General features: G+C 35.7%; 1 protein-coding gene across 8 annotated transcripts in view; it reads left to right on the top strand.

Annotated features, from left to right (window-relative positions):
* Positions 1–13,049, top strand: part of IQCB1 (IQ motif containing B1) — a 63,519-nt gene extending 50,470 nt beyond the window's left edge. For 7 of the 8 annotated variants that reach the window (XM_007098333.3, XM_007098329.3, XM_007098331.3 and 4 more), the window contains 3 exons: positions 1,165–1,296; positions 11,008–11,164; positions 12,242–13,049. In XM_007098333.3, coding sequence (XP_007098395.1) covers positions 1,165–1,296; positions 11,008–11,164; positions 12,242–12,471 — 519 coding nt within the window. In that variant the 3' untranslated portion in view covers positions 12,472–13,049. The remainder of the gene's footprint in view (positions 1–1,164; positions 1,297–11,007; positions 11,165–12,241) is intronic. The other variant, XM_042956197.1, reaches the window with a different exon arrangement.
* Positions 13,050–20,997: the final 7,948 nt, after the last annotated feature.

Below are 20,997 nucleotides of genomic sequence, written 5' to 3'. Positions count from 1 at the left end.
CTAGATGAAGATAAACATCAAAAGAAGAAGCTGGAAGAGTTAAAGTTGTCTTTGAGGGTGGGGGCAGAGAGCTGTAGTTGTTTTTTTTATAATAATTCTTATAAAACTGTCACATTAAACAGTAGAATTATATCAATGATTTTTTTTTCTGGAAAGCACTGAATAGTAAAATATTTTATACTTTGTGAGCCATGCAGTCTTGCAACTGTTCAGCTCTATAGTTACAGTACAAAGGAAGCTGAAAACAATACATAAGCAAGCATGAAACATCAATAATATGTTATTTGTAGACAATGAATTTTGAATTTCATATAATTTTCACAAGTCAGTATATTCTTTTTAAACATATAAAAGTACAAACCATTTTTAACTTTTAAGCCATACAAAAAGACACAGCAGGCTGGCTTTGGTCTGTGGGCCATAATTTGCCAACCTTTTCCTTAAGGCAATGTGAATATGTAACTTTGATGAAATAAAAACTACAAGGAGGGGAGAAGAGTGAAAAAAATTGGCCAGAATAATTTCAAATTTGTTTCCAAATCTTGCCTGTTTTAAGACTTCTTGTTTTACTAGGAATTCTTTCTGAAGGACATGAGAAAGAAAATTAAGAAAGTATTTTTGTCAGTAGCCCCATACTTTATAATTTTATAGTATTTCCTCATTTACCAAGCTTTTTCATACATACTATCCCTTTGATCCTCACATTCTTGTAGTCTAAGTAGAATTGGGGTGTCTTTTCTATAGACCTAGAGCCCTTTCTGTAGAGATCAAGTGACTTGCCCCAAATCATACACAGTTTATAAGGGACAAGTATTGAGACAAGAGCTTACTTCCAGTTTTTTCCTCCTGATTGCTTACTATACTATGTCTCAAATCATACAGTTTATAAGGGACTAGAATTGAGATGAGAACTCATTTCCTATTTTTTCCTCTTTGTTGCTTTGTATACAAATAATACATGAATATATCCTTGTAAAAGATTAAAACACTCCAAGAAAATATCATTAAAAAATCATTGTCCTCCCTCACTCCCATCACAATCCCATCCCTCTCCTCATACACACTCAGAGTTAATAACTTGTAATATGTTTGCTGCCGTATGTTGTAGAAGAAAATAGTTCTATTAGTTAGGAATGAAAAATTACAACTCTTTTTTTGCCCCAGACTCTTAAATTCCTAGCAAAGTGTCGTAAGAAAAAGAAACTGTTTGCTCCTTGGCAAGGACTTCAAGACCTCACTGATGCACGCAGAGTTAAACTGAAGCAACAAGTGGATGACTATCTCCAAAGACATCCGGTATGCAGGCTTCTGTGCGTTGATAATCAGTGTTACTTTTTGCCAGTGCATGATATTCACCAACAAAGTAGTGTGTTATATGTGTTTGTGCATTTTTTATTGGTAAAAGGTAATACAGTGGCTTTACCATAGAGTTAAGAAGTCTTATAATTACATGTGCCATCTTATAGTCAATAAGGAAGGAGACTGCTTCAATTCAGTCATCTTGCATAGTGTATCAGCAAAACATGGTCATTGCTTTTTTTTTGCAATAGTGCATAAAACTATGTTGAAGCTTCCACAAAGAGTATATATAGCTTCCAGTCAGTAAATATTCGTTGTTAACATATATACCCAAACACATAACACATACATGTGGAAACTGACATCTGCTATTAATGAAACTCCAGGAGCCAATATTATAAAACAGTTGGCTGTTTGCCTCTTATGATTTTATTACTGTAATACTGCTAACACCTTTCTCCCAATAGAAATGTCCGTATCTTTTACTTTCTGTAACCACAGTACTACATATCAGGTGTTATTTGCTTCTCCCTTCTGAGTTCTTGACCTTATACTCCTATGTTTTTGAAGATCATTTTCCTTTCTGCTTTTAGAGTGATTCACCACCCTGTCATTAATTTTAATGACCTATACTTCTGCCAATCACACTCACTTTCTCTTTTCTTGATGTTTCTCCCATACTTCCACACTTCACTAATTTTATGAGGAAAGTTGGGAGATTATACATTTCAGCCAATCAGAATGCTTATTGCCCTCACTCAAACTAATAACCACTCATGAAGGTACCACTTACGTACTTTTCACATCCGTTTTCTTGTGCTTCCATTGTTGTCTCTGGGTTCTGTTTCTCCCTCCTCTCTACCCCCTCCTCCCCACATACACACACTTTCTCCCTCTTTCTAAAATCTGAAGGTTCTGGGTGACTAATGTTAGAGGTTAAGAATAATGTTAGGTAGTCCTATCATTTACCCTTTCATTCTTCCAGAGCTCCCAAAACTAAAGAGCCTTATGCAAAAGAAAACAAAAAGAAACAAAATCTAAAAAAACAGAAAGACCATTATAAATAGGAATTAGAGGACTAACATGTTATAGCTGAGCATGTATCTGATAGATTACCACTGGAACAGAACATTGGTAAAAGCAGAATTCGACAGCAAGGCTCAGTTGAGGAGGCATAAGTAAGGACTCTTACTTTTCCTGCCTACTAATCTGAATTTAAGAATTCACAAACTAATGTAGGCCTGTGAAAAAAAAGATGACAAGCCTGCCCTTGTATTTCAGGCCCTCTGTGGTTACCACATAGAGGTAGACAATAGAAAGAAGTTCTGACTTCTGCTTCTATCCAAGATTTAGGAACAGGGACAGAATTTACTTACTGCCCGAAACAACTGGGGCGGGGGGGAGATAAAATACGTGAAACAATGGTTTTCAAGCCAGTGGGCATCAGACAGTGAAGGTTAGTAATTCCTGAGAGGGAAGATGGGGTAAAAGGGACTGGATTTACTTCCTGCCTGAAACAACCGAGCGGGGGGTGGGGGTAGAGATGAAATACATGATGAAATACATGAAACAATAGTTTCCAAGACCATGGACATCAAACAATAAAAATTAGTAATTCCTGAGAGGGACAGAGTGAGCCATATGATGACCCTAGCTTATTACCCTGAGAGAGTTTCTAGGTCACAGCATAAGGAGGAGGAACAAAAGAGGAGCTCTTTGTAATCCCATGCTGAGGAGATGAAACTGAGAGTCTGAGGAGAACAAGGTAGCTAGATTTCATAGGACAGAGTACCAGAGTAAAAGGAGATACAAAGAGAACCCCAGATATCTGGAGAATGTTCCCTTGAGAATATTTCAGAATTCTGACTAGTACATGTATATAAGGAAACTACCCAAGGCCAAGGAAACAGTCATCTTAAAAGATAAAAGAGAACAGTGCCTGGTACTCAACACAGGTCCATAGTGCATGTTCCCATCAAATAGACTAGAAAAACTTAATCCACAGGGCATCGGTAAGAAGGAAGGTCTTGTCTTAGTAGTAGAAAGTAAATAGTATATACTGATGCATTCTGCCAAACAAATCATAAAAGCAAGAGCCAAAAATACCAAAAAAATTTTATGTAATTTAACCACATCTCAGAAAAAGCCTCAAGATTTTTAGAAATACCAAACTAACTAGCACTCAACAAGGTAAAAGTTACAATGTCTTGCATTCAAAGATTAATAAGCATATATAGAGGCAGGAAAACATGACCCATAATGAGGAGGACATTTAAACCACTCTAGAGATTACACAGATGTTAGAATTAGCAGAGAAGGACATTAAAAGTTATTATTATAACTGTATTCCATATGTTCAAATTTTAAGTGGAGATGTGGAAGATATAAAATATACCCAAATCAAACTTCTAGAGGTAAAAATTTCAATGTGTGATATGAAAAATGCACTAGATCATTAATAGCAGATGAGACATGGATGAATAAGATTAATACAGTTGAAGGCATAGTAGTATATACTATGCAAAATGAGTCAAAAAAGAAAAAAAATTTTTTAATTAAAAAGAACATTAGTGAGCTGTGAGTCTTCATGTGGCCTATTAAATGAATAATTGGGAGTTTCTGAAGAAGATAGGAAAGAAAGATAGAAAATATAATGGCTAAAAACTTTTCAAATTATAAATTTACCCCCAAGTCCAATGAAGGCACAGGCACATGGGGAAAAAAAAACAACTAAACCTATGCAAGGCATATTATAATGGGATTCCTCGAATCAGTAATAAAGTAAAAATCTTAAAAACAGAAAACAAAAACATATGAAAACAGAGGACATATTTCTCAGCAGGAACAATGCAAGTAAGAAGATAACTTTAAAGTAATTGAAAAAAAAAGCTGTCAATGTAGAATTCTTTACTATGAAAAATTATTTTAAAAACAAAGACAAAATAACTTTTTCAGACATACAAGTGATAAAGTACTTTGTCACCAGCATACTCACACTACCAGAAATGTTACAGCCTTCAAGTTGTAAAGGATTTACGATTTCTCTTAAAAATGGTACCACAAGAAGTCCAACTCTACATAAAGAAATTAAGAAGCACTGGAAATGGTAACTACATGGGTAAATATATGACTTTTAACTCATCATTTAAATATTTATAAAATATAATTGATTTAAAAAAATTTTTAATGTTTATTTATTTTTGAGAGACAGAGAGACAGAGCATGAGTGAGGGAGGGGCAGAGAGAGAGGGAGACACAGAATCTGAAACAGGCTGCAGGCTCAGAGCTGTCAGCACAGAACCTAATGCGGGGTTCAAACCCACAAACTGTGAGAAGTGGGATGCTCAACCGACTGAGCCACCCAGGCACCCCATAATTGATTTTTTTTAAACCAAAATGTCATCAAATGTTCTGTAATACATACTACAGATTAAATATTTCCAGTTTTGTAGACCATATAGCCTTTATCATCATTATGCATCTCTGCAGCTGTAGATTAAAGCAGTCTTAGATAATATATAAACAAATACTTGTAGTTGTGTTTCAGTTGAACTTCATTTTCAAAAATAGGCAGTTGATTATTTGAAACAAAAGTAATAGCAATGTTTAATGGTGTTTGTAACATATGTAAAAATATAATGCTTTGCAACAATAGTATAAAAACCAGGAGAGAAATAGATGTATACTATTGAAAAGTTTTTATACTATATGTGAAGTGAGTGGATTGATAATTAAAGATGTATGCTCTGAATCCTAAAGCTACCAATAAAGTTAAAGAACAAAAGAGTTATAGCTAATAAGCCTATAAAGGAGATGAAACAATTATAGTCGATTCATCAAAAAGAAAGCAGAAAAAGAGGAAAAATAAAAGAAAGTAATGGGAAAATGAAAAATAATAAAATGATAGACTCAAACATAACCATATCAATAATTATAATAAATTTAAATGGTATGAATGCCCCCAATTAATAAGCAGAGATTGTCAGATTAAATGAACAAGTATGACTTGATTATATGTTAACTACAAGAAACACACTTTAAGTATGAAAAAATAAAAAGAACAAAATGTGCAAACACTAGTGAAAGAAATCTAGAATGACTATATAAATATCAAAGTAGATGTCAGAGCACTATTACTAGATTATTACCAGAAGTAAAGAAGGCAATTTCATAATAATAAAAGGGTCAATTAATCAAAAGGACATAAGAATCTAAATGTTTATGCACCTAATAACAGAACTTGAAACTATATGGAGACAACATAGATGAACTTTGAGGCATTATGCTAAGTGAAATAAGCCAAACAGAAAAGAACGAATGTTGTATGATTCTACTTAAATGAAGTACCTAGAATAGAGATGGGAAATAGAATGAATGGTGGTGTCCAGGAGTGGGGGGTGGGAGAATGGGGAGGTAGTGTTTAAATGGTACGGAATTTCAGTTTGGAAAGATGAAGAAGTTCTAGAGATGGACCCTGGTGATGGTTGCACAACAATGTGAATGTATTTAATGTCACTGAACTATACACTTAAAAAGTGGTTAACATGATAAATTATATATATACATTTAGCCACAATAAAATACATGAATCAAAAACTGATAGAACTATGATGAAAAGTAGAGAAAGCCACAATATAGAGATTTCAATACCCATTTCTAAACAACTTACAGGATAAATAGACAAAAAAAGCAACAAGAATATAGTAGACTTGAATGACACTATCAGACAACTTGATCTGGTTGACATTTTTAAAAGGCGAAAGATTATACGATCTGAAGAGAAACCAGAGTATATGGTTGACATTTTTAGAACCCTCCATGGAATGACAGCAGAATACACATTTTTCTCCTGTACACACAGAATATTTACCAAGATAGACCATGTTCGGTGGCATAAAACAAGTCAGTAAATTGAAAAAGACTGAAGTCATACAAAGTATGTTCTCTGACCACAATGAAATTGTTTGAAATTTAAGAACAGAAAGATCTCTAGATGTATCATCCCCAAATATTTGGAAACTAAACAACACATGTCTGAATAACCAAAGGATCAAAGAAGAAGTAAAAAGGGAAATTAAAAAATATTTCAAACTGAATGGAAGCATATTTCAGAACTTGCTGATGAATGGATAAGGAAAATGTGTGTGTATATATATATAGATATACACACAATGGAATACTACTCAGTGATGAAAAAGAATGAAATCTTGCCATTTGCAACAATGTGGGTAAAACTAGAGGGCATTATGCTATGTGAAATAAGTCAGAGAAAGACAGAGATAATATGATTTCACTTATACATGGAATTTGAGAAACTCAACAGATGATCATAGGAGAAGGGAAGGAAAAATAAGATAAAAAACAGGGAGGCAAACCATAAGAGACTCTTAAATACAGAGAACAAACTGAGGGCTGCTGGAGGGCAGGTGGGTGGAGGGATGAGTTAAATGGGTGATGAGCATTAAGGAGGGAACTTTTTGGGATGAGCACTGGGTGTTATATGTAAGAGATGAATCACTGGGTTCTACTTCTGACTAGGACTACTCTGTATGTTAACTAGCTTGAATTTAAATTGAAACTAAATAAATAGATAGATAGATAGATAGATAGATAGATAGATAGATAGATAGATAAAAGTTGCGGATTCTAAACCACTATTTGGAGGGAAATTTATATTGCTGACCATCTATATTAAAAGAAGGTTCAAATCAAAGACCTCACCTTACATATTAAGTAACTAGTAAAAGGACAAGTTAAACCCAAAGTAAATAGAAGAAAGGAAATAATAAACATTTGAGAGAAATCAATAAAATAGAAAACAAAGACAATAGAAAAAATTTAATAAAAAGCCAGTTATTTGAGAGGATCAATAAAATTGATAAACTTGTAAGCAGACTAGTCAGGAAAAAGAGGAGATACAGATTACCACTGTCAGGGATAAGAAAGGTGACTTCGTTGTAGATACTACAGATATTAAAGGATAATAAGGGAATATTATGAACAACTTCATATGTCAATAAATTTGATTAATCTCATGAAATAAATTCCTTTAAAGATAAGAATTACGAAGCTTACCCAAGAAGAAAGAGATAAAATGAATAGCCCCTGTATCTATATATATAGGTAACAAATTGTAGCTAAAAACTTTCCTCAGGAAAAACTTGAGGGAAAGATTGGTTTTACTGGTGAATTTAAGGAGGAAATAGTGCAAATTCTGTATAAAATCTTCTACCAAACTGAAGGGGAGGCAATCTCAGCTCATTTTATAAGACCAGCATTACTCTGACACCATAACCAGAGACATTACAAGCAAAGAACTTCAGAACAATATTTTTCATGCATACATGAAAAAATTCTAAACAAAATGATAAGAAGTTGAATTCAACAATCTATTGAAAGGTTAATACATCCTGGGATTATCTCAGGGATTCGGGGTTAATTTAACCTTTGAAAATCAATTAAAGTAATTCACCATATTAACAGACCAGGAAAAACAATTGTCATCATATAAATACATGCAAAAAAAATTTCTGCAAAGTAGGAATAGAAAGAAACTTCCTCTATCTGATGAAGAATATCTACAGCTGACAATGATGAAAGACTAGATGCTTCTTTCCTGAAATCAGGAACAAGACAGAATGTCATTCAGTACAATCAAAATCCCAGCAGGCTTTTTTTTGTAGAAATTGACAAGCTGATTCTAAAATTCATATGGAAATGCAAAGGACCTAGAAAAGCTAAAATAACTACAAAAAAGAACAAAGTTGGAGGTTTAACACTACCTGATTTCATGAACTATAGAGCTATAGTAGCCAAAACTGTGGTACTGATATAAAGATTTTAAAAAAATAAATCAGTGGAACCAAAATCAAATCCAAAAATAAGCCCACATATATGGCCACCTGATTACTGACAGAGGTGCACAGTTAATGTGTAGAGAAACTGGAACAATTGGATATCCATATGGAAAAAACATGAACTTGGATCCATATACTGTATCATATATAAAACTTAAAATGGATCATAGACTTAAATACAAAATCTAAAATTATATAAAACTTCTAGAAGAAAACATTAGAGAAAAGCCATACTTTTGGTTGGGCAGTAATTTCTTAAATACAACAACAATAGCATAATCTACAAAAGAAAAATTGATAAATTGGTTTTCATCAAAATTTTTAACTTCTGTTCTTCGAAAGACACCATAATAGAATTTTTTTTAAAAAAGCAAATATTGGGAAAATATCTTTGCCAAGTATGTATCTGGTAAAGGACTTGTATCCAGAGTGTAAACTCAACAATAAGAAAACAAAGCAAAGCAAAGCAATTTTTTTAAACAGGCAAAAGATTTGAACAGACACTTCACCCAAAGAAATTGTGGCAAATACATGAAATATTGACATCAGTCAATAAAGGAAATACAAATTTAAACCATAATAAGATCTTTATACAACTGTTAAAATGTCTAGAATTTTAAAAGTTGACTATGTCAAAGGTTGGCAAGCATGTGGAGGAACTGTAGCTCTCTCATACACTGCTGATGGGAATGCAAAATAGTGCAACCCCTTTGGAAACAGTTTGGCAGTTTCTTAAAAAGTTAAACGTATATCCATCATATGATTCAGTGATCCCACTCTTAAGTATTTATCCAAGTGGAAAGGAAATATATCCATACAAGCATTTGTAAATGAATGCACATAGCCCAAAACTAGAAATAACCCAAGGATCCATCAACAGATAGATAAACAAGTTGCTCTATATCCATACAATGGAATACCAGTCCACAGTATAAAGGAATGAATTATAGATACACACAGCAACATAGATGAATCTCAAAATAATTATGCTATGTGAAAGAAGCCAGACAATATACATTGAATTACCCCATTTATATAAACTTTAAAAATGTAATCTCTAGAGTAACAAAGTTAAGTCATTGGTTACTTGGGGATGGGAGAGTATGGAATGAAGGATTACAAAAAGGCAATGACACTTCTGGTGGTGATGGATGTTCATTATCCTGACTGTGGTAATGTTTTTCACAGATGTATACATAGGTCAAAGCTTACCAAATTTGGGGCACTTGGGTGGCTCAGCCTGTTGAGCATCCAACTCTTGGTTTCAGCTCAGGTCATAGTCTCATGGTGTTGTGGGTTTGAGCCCCGCATTGGCTCTGCGCTCGTAGCACAGAGCCTGCTTGGGATTCTCTCTCTCCTTCTCTCTTCCCCTCTCCCATTTGTGCTGTCTCTGTCTCTCAAAATAAATAAATAAACTTAAAAAAAATTTTAAAAACCTTACCAAATTGTACACTTTTGATAATTGTAGTTGATTGTATGTCACTTTTACCTCAATAAAGCTGTATGTTTTAAAAAAAATTAACCTAAATGCAAAAGAAAAGAAAAGAAAACCTTTTTCCCAACAAATAGATCATTGGTTCCTAAGGTCTATAAAGAAGACTATATTGCTTTAGCAGTGTTAATCAGAGTAATCCCTTTATAAAATAACATACCCAAGCCATACATACACAGCAAGTAATTCTGAATCAGTAGGTTTGGTGTGTCCTCATAGTTCTATTTTTTAATTTATTTCTTTTAATTGTAAAATATATAGAACATAAAAATACCAAACCTAAAATTACCATTTTAATCATTTTTAAGTGTACAGCTCAGTGGGATTAAATACATTTACATTGTTGTGCAACTATCACCACCATTCACCTTCAAAATGTTTTTCATTTTGCAAAACTGAAATTATACCCATTAAACACAAATTTCGTATTCTGTCTCTCAGCTCTGTTCATAGCATCCTTTGATGCACAGAAATTTTTAATTTTGATGGAGGTTCAACTTGTCTGTCTTTTGTTGTGTCTGTGTCTTCAGTGTCATATTCAAGAAATGGCCAAACCTAATGTCATGATTTTCCCCTTTTATTCTGAGAGTTTTATAGTTTTCTCTCTTATATTTAGGTCTTTGATCTCTCTCTCTCTCTCTTTTAATGCATTTTGTATGATGTTGATGCATGCTCTCATTTAAAAAACAAGTATTACTTTAGCCATACTCTCGTGCTCCTGTTTAAGATTCTGTGGCTGAAAAGTAAAGTGTTAGACGGAGTGGGACTGTATCCCAGATCCAGGAACTGGAATATTTGAGCAAGCTGTGGTGTCAGAAGCTTTATCAGCTTCAGAGTTAAGATTTTCTTATTCTTGTCCAAACTAATTAAGTTCTCTTTAAAGTAGCTGTGTAGCCAAAGGAATATGGTCCTTTAGCTGATTTTTTTTCCCTTGTTTTGTGAAACCAGAAGCAGTTATAACATTATGGTTTAGATAAGTTTGGGAGTGGGAGTGAGATGAAAAGCCTGTCAGGTGGGATCTGGAACAGGGGTTGGGCTTGTTATTCCTCTTCCAGGCCAGTATCTTTACCGAACCATTTGTAGTTTTCACTAAGGGCTCTTAATCTTTCCTCTTCTCCCAAAATTCTACAGTATGTGAGGAAGTGAGGTATGGGAATATACCAGAAAGAAACTATCCTCTGAATTTTCATAAAGCTGCTTTTAAAAACCTACTTAATGCTTGAACAAGAGTACAAGGTAGAAATCAATCATGAGATTCATTTGATAGGCTGAGATAGCTAAGCATTCTGGAACCTCTGCTAAGTGGTTGGGTGAAACATATGTCTCCTGTGATAATTTTTTCACTTCTTTTTTTCCCAGAGCTCTCAGATGTCAGATGTGACTAGCAGAGAGCTCCATTCCCAAGCTCAAGAACAACTGCAACACTACCTTATGGGCAGGGTCCTAGAAGAGAGAGCCCAGCAGCACAGGGAGGCTCTGATGGCTCAGATCAACACCAACATTGAACAATTAATGAGTATGTGCTTGTTTATTTTGGTATCCTAAAAATGAACAACCTATGCAAGATTTTGTGACATTGAAAATCTTCAGAAGGAAAATACCATTTAATGGTTTATTAGCCTATTTCTTGTCCTCAGAAATTTTCTAGATCCAGAACATGCCAGCACATGATCTTTTCAAATAATGCAGATCTCATAACCTCCTTTTTGGCTATTTCTCTAAGCCTTGCTATCATTCATAGATATCAACTTAGACAAAAGTTATTAATTATAAAGATGCTAAGCCCTACTAGCCAAATTTCATTATGTAGTCTCAAAAGCTTTTGATAATATTTCAGAAGTAGATGACAGTAGTTACAGTGCCATTTTATAATTTTTTTTAACGTTTATTTTTGAGAGAGAGACAGAGTGTGAGCAGGGGAGGGGCAGAGAGAGAGGGAGACACAGAATCCAAAGCAGTCTCCAGGCTCTGAGCTGTCATCACAGAACCTGACGCGGGGCTCGAACTCATGAACTGCTAGATCCTGACCTGAGCCAAAGTCAGACACTTAACCGACTGAGACACCCAGGGGCCCGCATTTTACAATTTTTAATGAAGTGTTTTCACAAAAGTTAATTCATCTGCTTCTTACAACCATAGATACATTTAGGGAGAGATCTCATCCTACATTTCAGTCCACCTATGAAACACTTTTAGTGTGTACGGAGCAGAAAGGACCAGGGTCTTCTGTTTAGTGCCATTACTTGTGAATTTTGTATTTTTCAATAGATAGGTGGCTGGAACTGAGCCTCTCGTATATAGGATGAGGTTCTGCTATATTTTAAAAATTCATGTTCTTTAAACCATCTAAAAAAACCTACATCTTTTTAAATTCTTTTCTTTTACACAGTATGGGGGGTGGGTAGTTGCTGCCAGCCACAGCTTCGACTTATGAATAGTCATATGCCATCTATAGCTAGCAATGATAATAGATTCAGAATTGGAACCCTATCCCTTGCCTACTATAGCAGAGTTCCAACTCTATAGTTTCCAAATTCCTACTTGTTTGATACATAACTCTTCTACTCACCTGTTTATTTTCTGTTTACTACAGAGGCACCAAGTCTGAAGGAAACAGAAGGGAAGGAACCTGAGCTCTTCCTAAGTAGATCCAGGCCTGTGGCAGCCAAGGCCAAGCAGGCCCATCTTACTGCTCTGAAGCATTTACAGGCACCCTGGTGGAAGAATCTTGGGGAAGAAGAAGGAGATGAGATTGATGTCCCAAAGGATGAGCTCAGTGTAGAATTAGGAACTTTATTCATTGGTGGAACCAAACCCCCTTAGGGAGCTACCCAAAGAAATGACACTTATTTCAGGAGATTGTATTGGTTCTGCCTCTGGCATACTAGTAGACTAGAGCTATCCTAACTCATTTCCCGAAATTCCTCTCCAGATAAGATTTTCAGGCAGTAAGCAAGGAGTTACCTTCTACCTCTATCTCAGTTCTCTTTTTTTTTTTTCCACATTACCCACGCCACACACAATTAGGATGGCTTTTATTGTGGAACTAACCTCAGCATGGCATTCTATTGCTTAGATGAAATGTGGTAGTTCTTTTGTTTTTGCTGTTTTCCTACTAAAGATGTTTTCTAAATAAATATTTTCAACAATTCTCAAAAACTTGTCAGGATTACTTCAACTTTTCACATTTATTGTTTAGAATGCATGTGTTTCTACGAATATAAAAAGTATGTTCTTGGCCTAATTTATTAAGATGAGGAAAAGAAATGGTCATTTGAAGGGCACTGCACTATTTTCTACCAAACAGTGCTTGAACTCATTTTCTATCTTGTTATTTCTAAAAGAACTGCATTTTTAAAAAATCCTAAGAAGTGTGCCTGGGTAGCTCAGTCGGTTGAGCATCTGACTTGGGCTCAGGTCATGATCTCATGGCTTGTGAGTTTGAGCCCCATGTCAGGCTCTGTGCTGACAACTCAGAGCCTGGAGCCTGCTTCATATTCTGTGTCTCCCTCTCTCTCTGCCCCTCCGCCACTCACGCTCTGTCAGTCTCAAAAAGAAGTAAACGTTAAAAAAAAATTTTTAATCCTAGGATTCAGCACAAAAAAAAATTCCTTCAGATAAATGCATTTGTTCTGTTAAACTGTGAGAATTCTATAACTTACTGTTTCCCTTTGTCTTATCTCCTATAAATCTCAGCTAAATATAATACTTACTTTGTGTTATGATCCTAGGTACCTATAGAGTTATTTGGTTGCAACCTGATACTTTCTAATTTTCCTATTTATCTTTGATTGTGTTTTAGTACCAGAAGCTACTTCTGTTTGTGTTTGTAACAATATAGAATTTAAATTAAAAACATTTAACAAATCATGGACTCAATATCATAAGGAACCTGTATGATACTTTTTGTATAAATGAGTGAAAATACCATTATTTCTGGATAGGAAGACCAAATAGTATAATGTCCGTTCCTCCAACATTAAGTTTAGTAAAATTCTAGTCACTATCCTAATGTAATTTTTATTCATAATTGGGAAAGAAATGTACATAATTAATCTGTAATAATCAGTTGAAAGTTCTGATTTCACTTAGAATGTAGAAAGCTAGGTGAAAATGTTGCTCCCCTGTTAAAAATGCAAGATAATCTACAAAAATAATTTTTCTTGAGCCTATCTGATAGTTGAGGCCTCAAGACAACCAAGTAAATAGAGATGTGACTCAATATCTGTGAAATGAGCTATTTCATCTTTAGCAGAGCACAGGAGACAAAGGTAGCTGGATAAGAAGAAAACTAAAATTTTTACAAATTCTTAAAGACCAAGTATGGGGTAGCATGTCAGTTTAGAATATCTAGGAGCCTCAGACGGGAGAATTTAGACCTTCCATCTAAAAACAGGCAAGGTTGGGAGCAGGGCAGCAGGCCTGAAGAGATGCCTTTTGTGATGCAGGCAAACATGTGATAGGCTGCTGCTGAGTGCCATGCCCAAATCCCTGCCTGCTTTCCCAAACCCTTTTCTTAAAAGCTTTAGGCTGCTAGAGCAGGGGTAGCAAGGCTCAGAGAAAATCCTACTACATGTAAGAAAGAAGTAGAAATAAAAACTGTCTCTGGAGGCAGGATAGGAAACACTAGCTCCAGATACTGGTACAGATACAGTATTGCTGAGGGAGGGACAGAAACAAAATCCCTCTCCTGAGAGAGGAAATCATCTTAGCCCCAGAAATCCTACATAATACAAGGCAGATGTCTCCTAATGCTGGGGGGTGTGGGGGGGGGCTAGAAAACTGCCTGCCAAAGCTAATGACTGCCAAGGAATAGAAGGATAGGAACCCTGAGAAAGCCCTACCTCCAATCACAGGAGAAGAGACCTGGCCTAAGACTTAGGCTAGATCAGGACAACACAATACCCATGTCCCAGCAACTAGCCTAGCACCAAGTAATAAGCAATGGCACTTTATTACTGGCATGGAGAGAAACCTCCTCTGTGGTAAAGGCAAAAGGGACAGCTGAAAGTGGAGGGTGGAGCTGGAACACTGAAAAACCTTCAAGCTTCCTAGACCCCACTGTAAGCAGGTAACAGCAGCAAAAAAATAATTTGAAGTCCATGGTGCATTGAAGATAAAAAGGAAAACCAAACCCAGCTAAAGCCCTGACTACTCTGAGTCAACCCCACTGCAATCTAATTCTTACATTTTAAATTCTTACTCTGATTTATAATGCTGTTGTGTTTAGTATATTGATATAACCAAACAATTCTGCATTACTCAGTGAAAAAAAAATCTAATACATGTGAGAAAGTGATTTTACCAATCATCAATTTAGATGTCACAATTTAATTTTGTTGGATGACTTGCTTACCCTGTGAGAGTTCGTCGTCTATAGAATATAAAGTACTGAAGAGGGTTTAATACAAATATGAGAAACACAGTTGTTAATATTAGATCCTTATGCATGTAGAGAATGCCTAGAAACGGAAAATTCTGTAGTTAACAAAGTCTGTAGAAAAGCCATTCCCTATTATGTTTTTCTTTTTAGGAATATCCATGTCCATTTAGGTCAGTTTCAAATTATGTCAAAGACAATCCAAACACACAATTGCTAGACTTAACTTTAATGATTACATTTTGAAGACCCCCCCCAGCTTTATTAGGTATGATTGACAAAATTGTATATATTTGAAATGTATAATGATGTGAAATGATAATCACAATCAGGTTAAGTAACACATCCATCACCCCACATATTTACCTTTATTTTTATGTGGTGTCAATTCTTAAGATTTGCTTTCAGCAAATTTCAAGTATAAATTACAGTATTATTAACTATAGTCACCAAGCTGTGGATTAGATCCCAGGAACTTATTCACCTTATAACTGAAAGTTAGTGCCATTTGAGCAGCATCTCCATTTCTCTCACCTCCCAGCCTCTGGTGTCCACCATTTTACTGTTTCTATGAGTTTGACGGTTTTTTTTTTTTTTTCAGATTCCACGTATAAAATCATATAATACTTGTTTCTCTCTATCTGGCTTATTTCACATAGAATAAGGTCCTCCGGTTTCATCCATGCTATGGTAAATGGTAGGATTTCCTTCTTCCTCGTGGCTGAATAATATTCTGTTGCATACATCTTTTTTTTAAAAAATGTTTATTTATTTTCAAAGAGAGAAAGAAGAAGAGAGGGAGAGAGAGAATCCCAAGCAGACTCTACACAGTCCACACAGAGCCCAATGCAGGGCTTGAACTCATGAACCATGAGATCGTGCCCCGAGCCAAAATCAAGGGATGGACACTTAACCAACCAAGCCACCCATGCGCCCCTCTTTTATTTATTTATTTAAATTCAAGTTAGTTAACATACAGTATAAGACTGGTTTCAGAAGTAGAATTTAGTGGTCCATCACTTACATATAACACCCAGTCCTCATCCCAACAAGTGCCCTTCTTAATGCCCAATACCCATTTAGCCCATCCCCCCACCTCTACTCCAGCAACACTCTGTTCTCTGTATTTAAGAGTCTCTCATGGTTTTACTGCCTCTAGTTTTTATCTTGATTTTCCTCCTTCCTTTCCCCTATGTTCATCTATTTTGTTTCTTAAATTCCACATATGAGTAAAATCATATGATATGTGTCTTTCTCTGACTGACTTATTTTGCTTAGCATAATACACTCTAGTTCTATACACATTGTTGCAAATGACAATATTTAATTCTTTGGAATCGTAATATTCCAATTGTATATGTATACACATATACTTCCCAACAACATTTTTTGTATCCTTTGGATAAATACCTAATAGTCCAATTGCTGGGTCATAGGGTATCTCTGTTTTTAATTTTTTGAGGAAACTCCGTACTGTTCGAGTGGCTACAGCAGTTTGCATTCCCACCAACAGTGCAAAAGGGCTCTGGTGCTCCCCTTTTTCTACATCCTCACCAACATCTGTTGTTACCTGAGTTGTTAATTTTAGCCATTCTGATGGATGAGGTGGTATCTCATTGTGGTTTTGATTTGTATTTTCTGATGATGGGTGATGTTAGTCATGTGTCTGTTAGTGATATTTCATGTGTTTGTTAGCCATCTGGATGTCTTCTTTGAAAAAGTGTCTATTCATGTCTTCTGCCCATTTCTTTACTGGATTATTTGTTTTTTGGGTGTTAAGTTTGTAGGTTCTTTAGAGATTTTGGATACTAATCATTTATCAGATATGTAATTTGCAAATATCTTCTCCGATTCTATCGGTTTCCTTTTAGTTCTGTTGATTGTTTCCTTTGCTGTGCAGAAGCTTTTTATCTTGATAAGGTCCCAATAGTTCATTTTTGCTTTTATTTCCCTGACTCCGGAGAAATGTCTAGTAAGAAGTTGCTGTGGCCAAGGTCAAAGAGGTTGCCTGTTTTCTACTCTAGGATTTTGTTGGTTTCCTATCTATCATTTAGGTCTTCCATCCATTTTGAATTTATTTTTGTGTATGATATAACAAAGTGGTCTAGTTTTTCTTCTGCATGTCACACTGTCCAGTTTTCCCAACACCTTTTCCTGAACAGACTGTCTTTTTTCATTGGATATTCTTTCCTGCTTTGTTGAAGATTTGTTGGCTATCCATTTATAGGCCCATTTCTGGGTTCTGCATTCTGTTCCATTGATCTGTTTGTCTGTTTTTGTGCCAGTACCATACTGTCTTGATTATTACAACTTTTTAATACAGCTTGATGTCCAGGATAGTGATGCCTTCAGCTTTGGTTTTCCTTTTCAACATTATTTTGGCTATTGGGGGTCTTTTCTGGTTCCACACAAATTTTAGAGTTATTTGTTCTAGCTTTGTGAAGAATGCTGTTGTTATTTTGATAGGGATTGCAATGGCTGTGTATACTGTTTTTGACAGTATAGACTTAACGATATTTGTTCTTCCAATCCACAAGCATGGAATGTTTTTCAATTTCTTTGTGTGCCTTCAATTTCTTTCATAAGCTTTCTATAGTTTTCAGCATACAGATCTTTTACCTCTTTGGTTAGGTTTATTCTGAGGTATCTTATGGTTTTTGGTGCAGTTGTAAAAGGGATCAATTCCTTGATTTCTCTTTCTGCTGCTCCATTATTGGTGTATAGAAATGCAACCAATTTCTGTACGTTGATTTTATATCCTGTGATTTTGCTGAATTTGTTTATCAGTTCTAGTAGTTTTTTGGTGAAGTCTTTAGGGTTTTCTATATATAGTATCATGTCATCTGCAAATAGTAAACGTTTCAGTTCTTCTGTACCAATCTGGATGTGTTTTCTTTCTTTCTTTCTTTCTTTCTTTCTTTCTTTCTTTCTTTCTTTCTTTCTTTCTTTCTTTCTTTCTTTCTTTCTTTTTTTTCTTTTTTTGTCTGATTGCTGTCGTTAGGACTTCCAGTATTATGTTGAACAACACTGGTGAGAGTGGGCATCCCTGTTATGTTCCTAGCCTTAGGGAGAAAGCTCTCAGTTTTTCCCCATTGAGGATGATATTAGCTGTAGGTCTTTCATATATGGCCTTTATGATGTTGAGATATATTACATCTATCCCTACTTTCTTGAGGGTTTTTATCAAGAAAAGATGCTGTATTGTGTCAAATGCTTTTTCTGCATCTACTGACAAGATCATATGGTTCTTATCCTTTCTTTTATTAATGTGGTGTATCATGTTGATTGGTTTACGAATATTGAACCAGCCCTGCAGTCCCACTTGATCATGATGAATAATTCCTTTAATGTATTGTTGAATTCGATTTGCTGGTATCTTGTGTAACTCTCCTTTTTAGTGGGATCTTTGGTTTTGGGATCAAGGTAATGCTGGCTTCATAGAGTGAGTTTGGAAGCTCTCCTTCTATTTCTATTTTTTGGAACAGTTTGGGAAGAATAGGTATTAACTCTTCTTTAAATGTCTGATAGAATTCCCCTGGTAATCCATCTGGCCCAGGACTCTTATTGGGAGATTTTTAATTACTGATTCAATTTTTTGCTGGTTATGGGTCTGTTCAAATTTTCTTCCTGTTTCAGTTTTGGTGGTTTGTATGTTTCTAGGAATTTGCCCATTTATTCCAGATGGCTCAGTTTGTAGGCATATAATTTTTTATGGTATTCTCTTATGAGTGTTTGAATTTCTGTGGTGTTAGTGGTAGTTGTGACCTCTCCTCTTTCATTCGTGATTTTATCTATTTGGGTCCTTTCTGTTTTCTTTTTGATAAGTCCGGCTAGGTGGTTATCAATTTTGTTAATTCTTTCAAAAACCAGCTCTTAGTTTCATTGATCTATTCTACTGGTTTTTGTTTGTTTGTTTCTATATTATTTATTTCTGCTCTATTCCTTATTGTTTCGCCTCTTCTGCTGCCTTTAGGCTTTATTTGCTGTGCCTTTTCTAGCTCCTTTAGGTGTAAGGTTAGGTTGTGTATTTGAGACATTTCTTCCTTCTTTAGAAAGGCCTGGATTGCTGTATACTTCCCTCTTATGACTGCCTTTGCTCTGTCCCAGAGGTTTTGGACTGTCGTGTTTTCATTTTCATTGGCTCCCATGTACTTTTTAATTTCCTCTTTAATATCTTGGTTAACCCATTCATTCTTTAGTAGGATGTTCTTTTATCTCCATGTATTTGTGGTCTTTCCAAATTTTTTCTTGTGATTGATTTCAAGTTTCATAGCATTGTGATTGAAAAATAAGCATGGTATGATATCAATCTTTTTGTACTTGTTGAAGGCTGATTTGTTTCCCAGTATGTGATCTATTCTGGAGATGGTCCATGAGAATTCAAGAAGAATGTGTATCCTGCTACTTTAGGATGAAATGTTCTGAATATATCTGTTAAGTCCATCTGGTCCAGTGTGTCATTCAAAGCCATTGTTTCCTTGTTGATTTTGTGCTTAGATGATCTGTTCATTGCTATAAGTGGTGTGTTAAAGTCCCCTGCTATTATGGTATTATTATCAATGAGTTTCTTTGTTATTAATTTATTTATGGGTTCTTACAAGTTGGGGGCATAAATATTTACAATTATTAGATCTTCTTGATGGATAGACTCCTTAATTATGATATAATGCCCTTCTTCATCTCTTGTTATAGCCTTTGCTTTAAAATCTAGTTTGTCTGGGGTGCCTGGCCGGCTCAGTTGGTTAAGTGTCTGACTCTTGATTTGGCTCAGGTCATGATCTCACAGTTTGTGAGTTTGAGCCCTGCATCAGGCTTCACACTGACAGAGTGGGGCCAGCTTAGGATTATCTCTCTCTCCGTCCAACCCTCTTCCATTCCCTCTCTTGCTCTCTCTTAACAATAAATACAATTTTAAAAACTCTGGTTTTTCTGATATAAGTATGGCTACTTGGGTTTTCTTTTGACCTCCATTAGCATGATAGGTGGTTCTCTATCCCCTCACTTCAATCTGCAGGTATTCTCTCCCAATGCGCCCCAGAGACCCCTACACCATGCTATGCACTCCTGAGCCAGCTCCCTCCTTCTCTCCAGGAGCATGCACCACAGCTCTGCTCTGGAGAAAGTTGTGCACTTCCAAAACCTCTGAATTTGAGCTCTACATGCTGTTTGCTAAAAAACCTGTGGCACTGAAAACTTCTATCTCCCCAGTCTGTGGTCCAGAAAGGTTTTCCTCTTGTGTGAATTCAATGCCACACTCACTCAATCCCTCTTTCTTTGTCTCCCATTTATCTCTCCTCAGAATGCCCCCACCCCCAGTTTTTCCTTCCCCCAATTCACTTTCATGCACCTCTCACCTACCACGCTGTCTCCCTCCAACCTTGGAGATCTTTCTGCCATTCTGCAGATTGATTTCCTGGGTGTTCCAAGTGATATGACCTGAATATAGCTGTGTTTGAGGGAGGAGGAAAGCCCAGGGCCCTCCTACTTCTCTGCCATCTTAACTCCTCCCTCTGGGTGCATCTTTATCCATTCCTTCACTGACTGATGTTTAGGTTGTATCCATATGTTGACTATTGTTAATATTGCTGCAATGAACATGGGAGTGTAAATGTCTCTTTGAGATACTGATTTAATTTACTTTAGATGTATGGCCAGAGGTGGGATTACTAGATCATGTGGTAGTTCTATTTTTAATTTTTTGAGGAACCCCTACACTGTTTTCCAAAATGTCTATAACCAACTTACATTCCCACATAGTATATATAAGGGTTCCTTTTTTTCCACATTCTTACCATCATTTATTATCTCTTGTCTTTTTAAGAAAAGCCATCCTAACAGGTGTGAGGTGTTATTGTGGTTTTGATTTGCATTTCCCTGACAATTAGTGATGTTGAACACCTTGTCATGCACTTGTTGGCCACTGTTCAATATAATTATGATGTTATCCACTGGAGTTAATGCAAACTCCA

This window comes from Panthera tigris, chromosome C2 (assembly GCF_018350195.1).
Source record: "Panthera tigris isolate Pti1 chromosome C2, P.tigris_Pti1_mat1.1, whole genome shotgun sequence".
Lineage (NCBI taxonomy): Eukaryota > Metazoa > Chordata > Mammalia > Carnivora > Felidae > Panthera > Panthera tigris.
The sequence above is the reverse complement of the archived record's forward strand: the minus strand, read 5'-3'. Positions and strand labels throughout refer to the sequence as shown.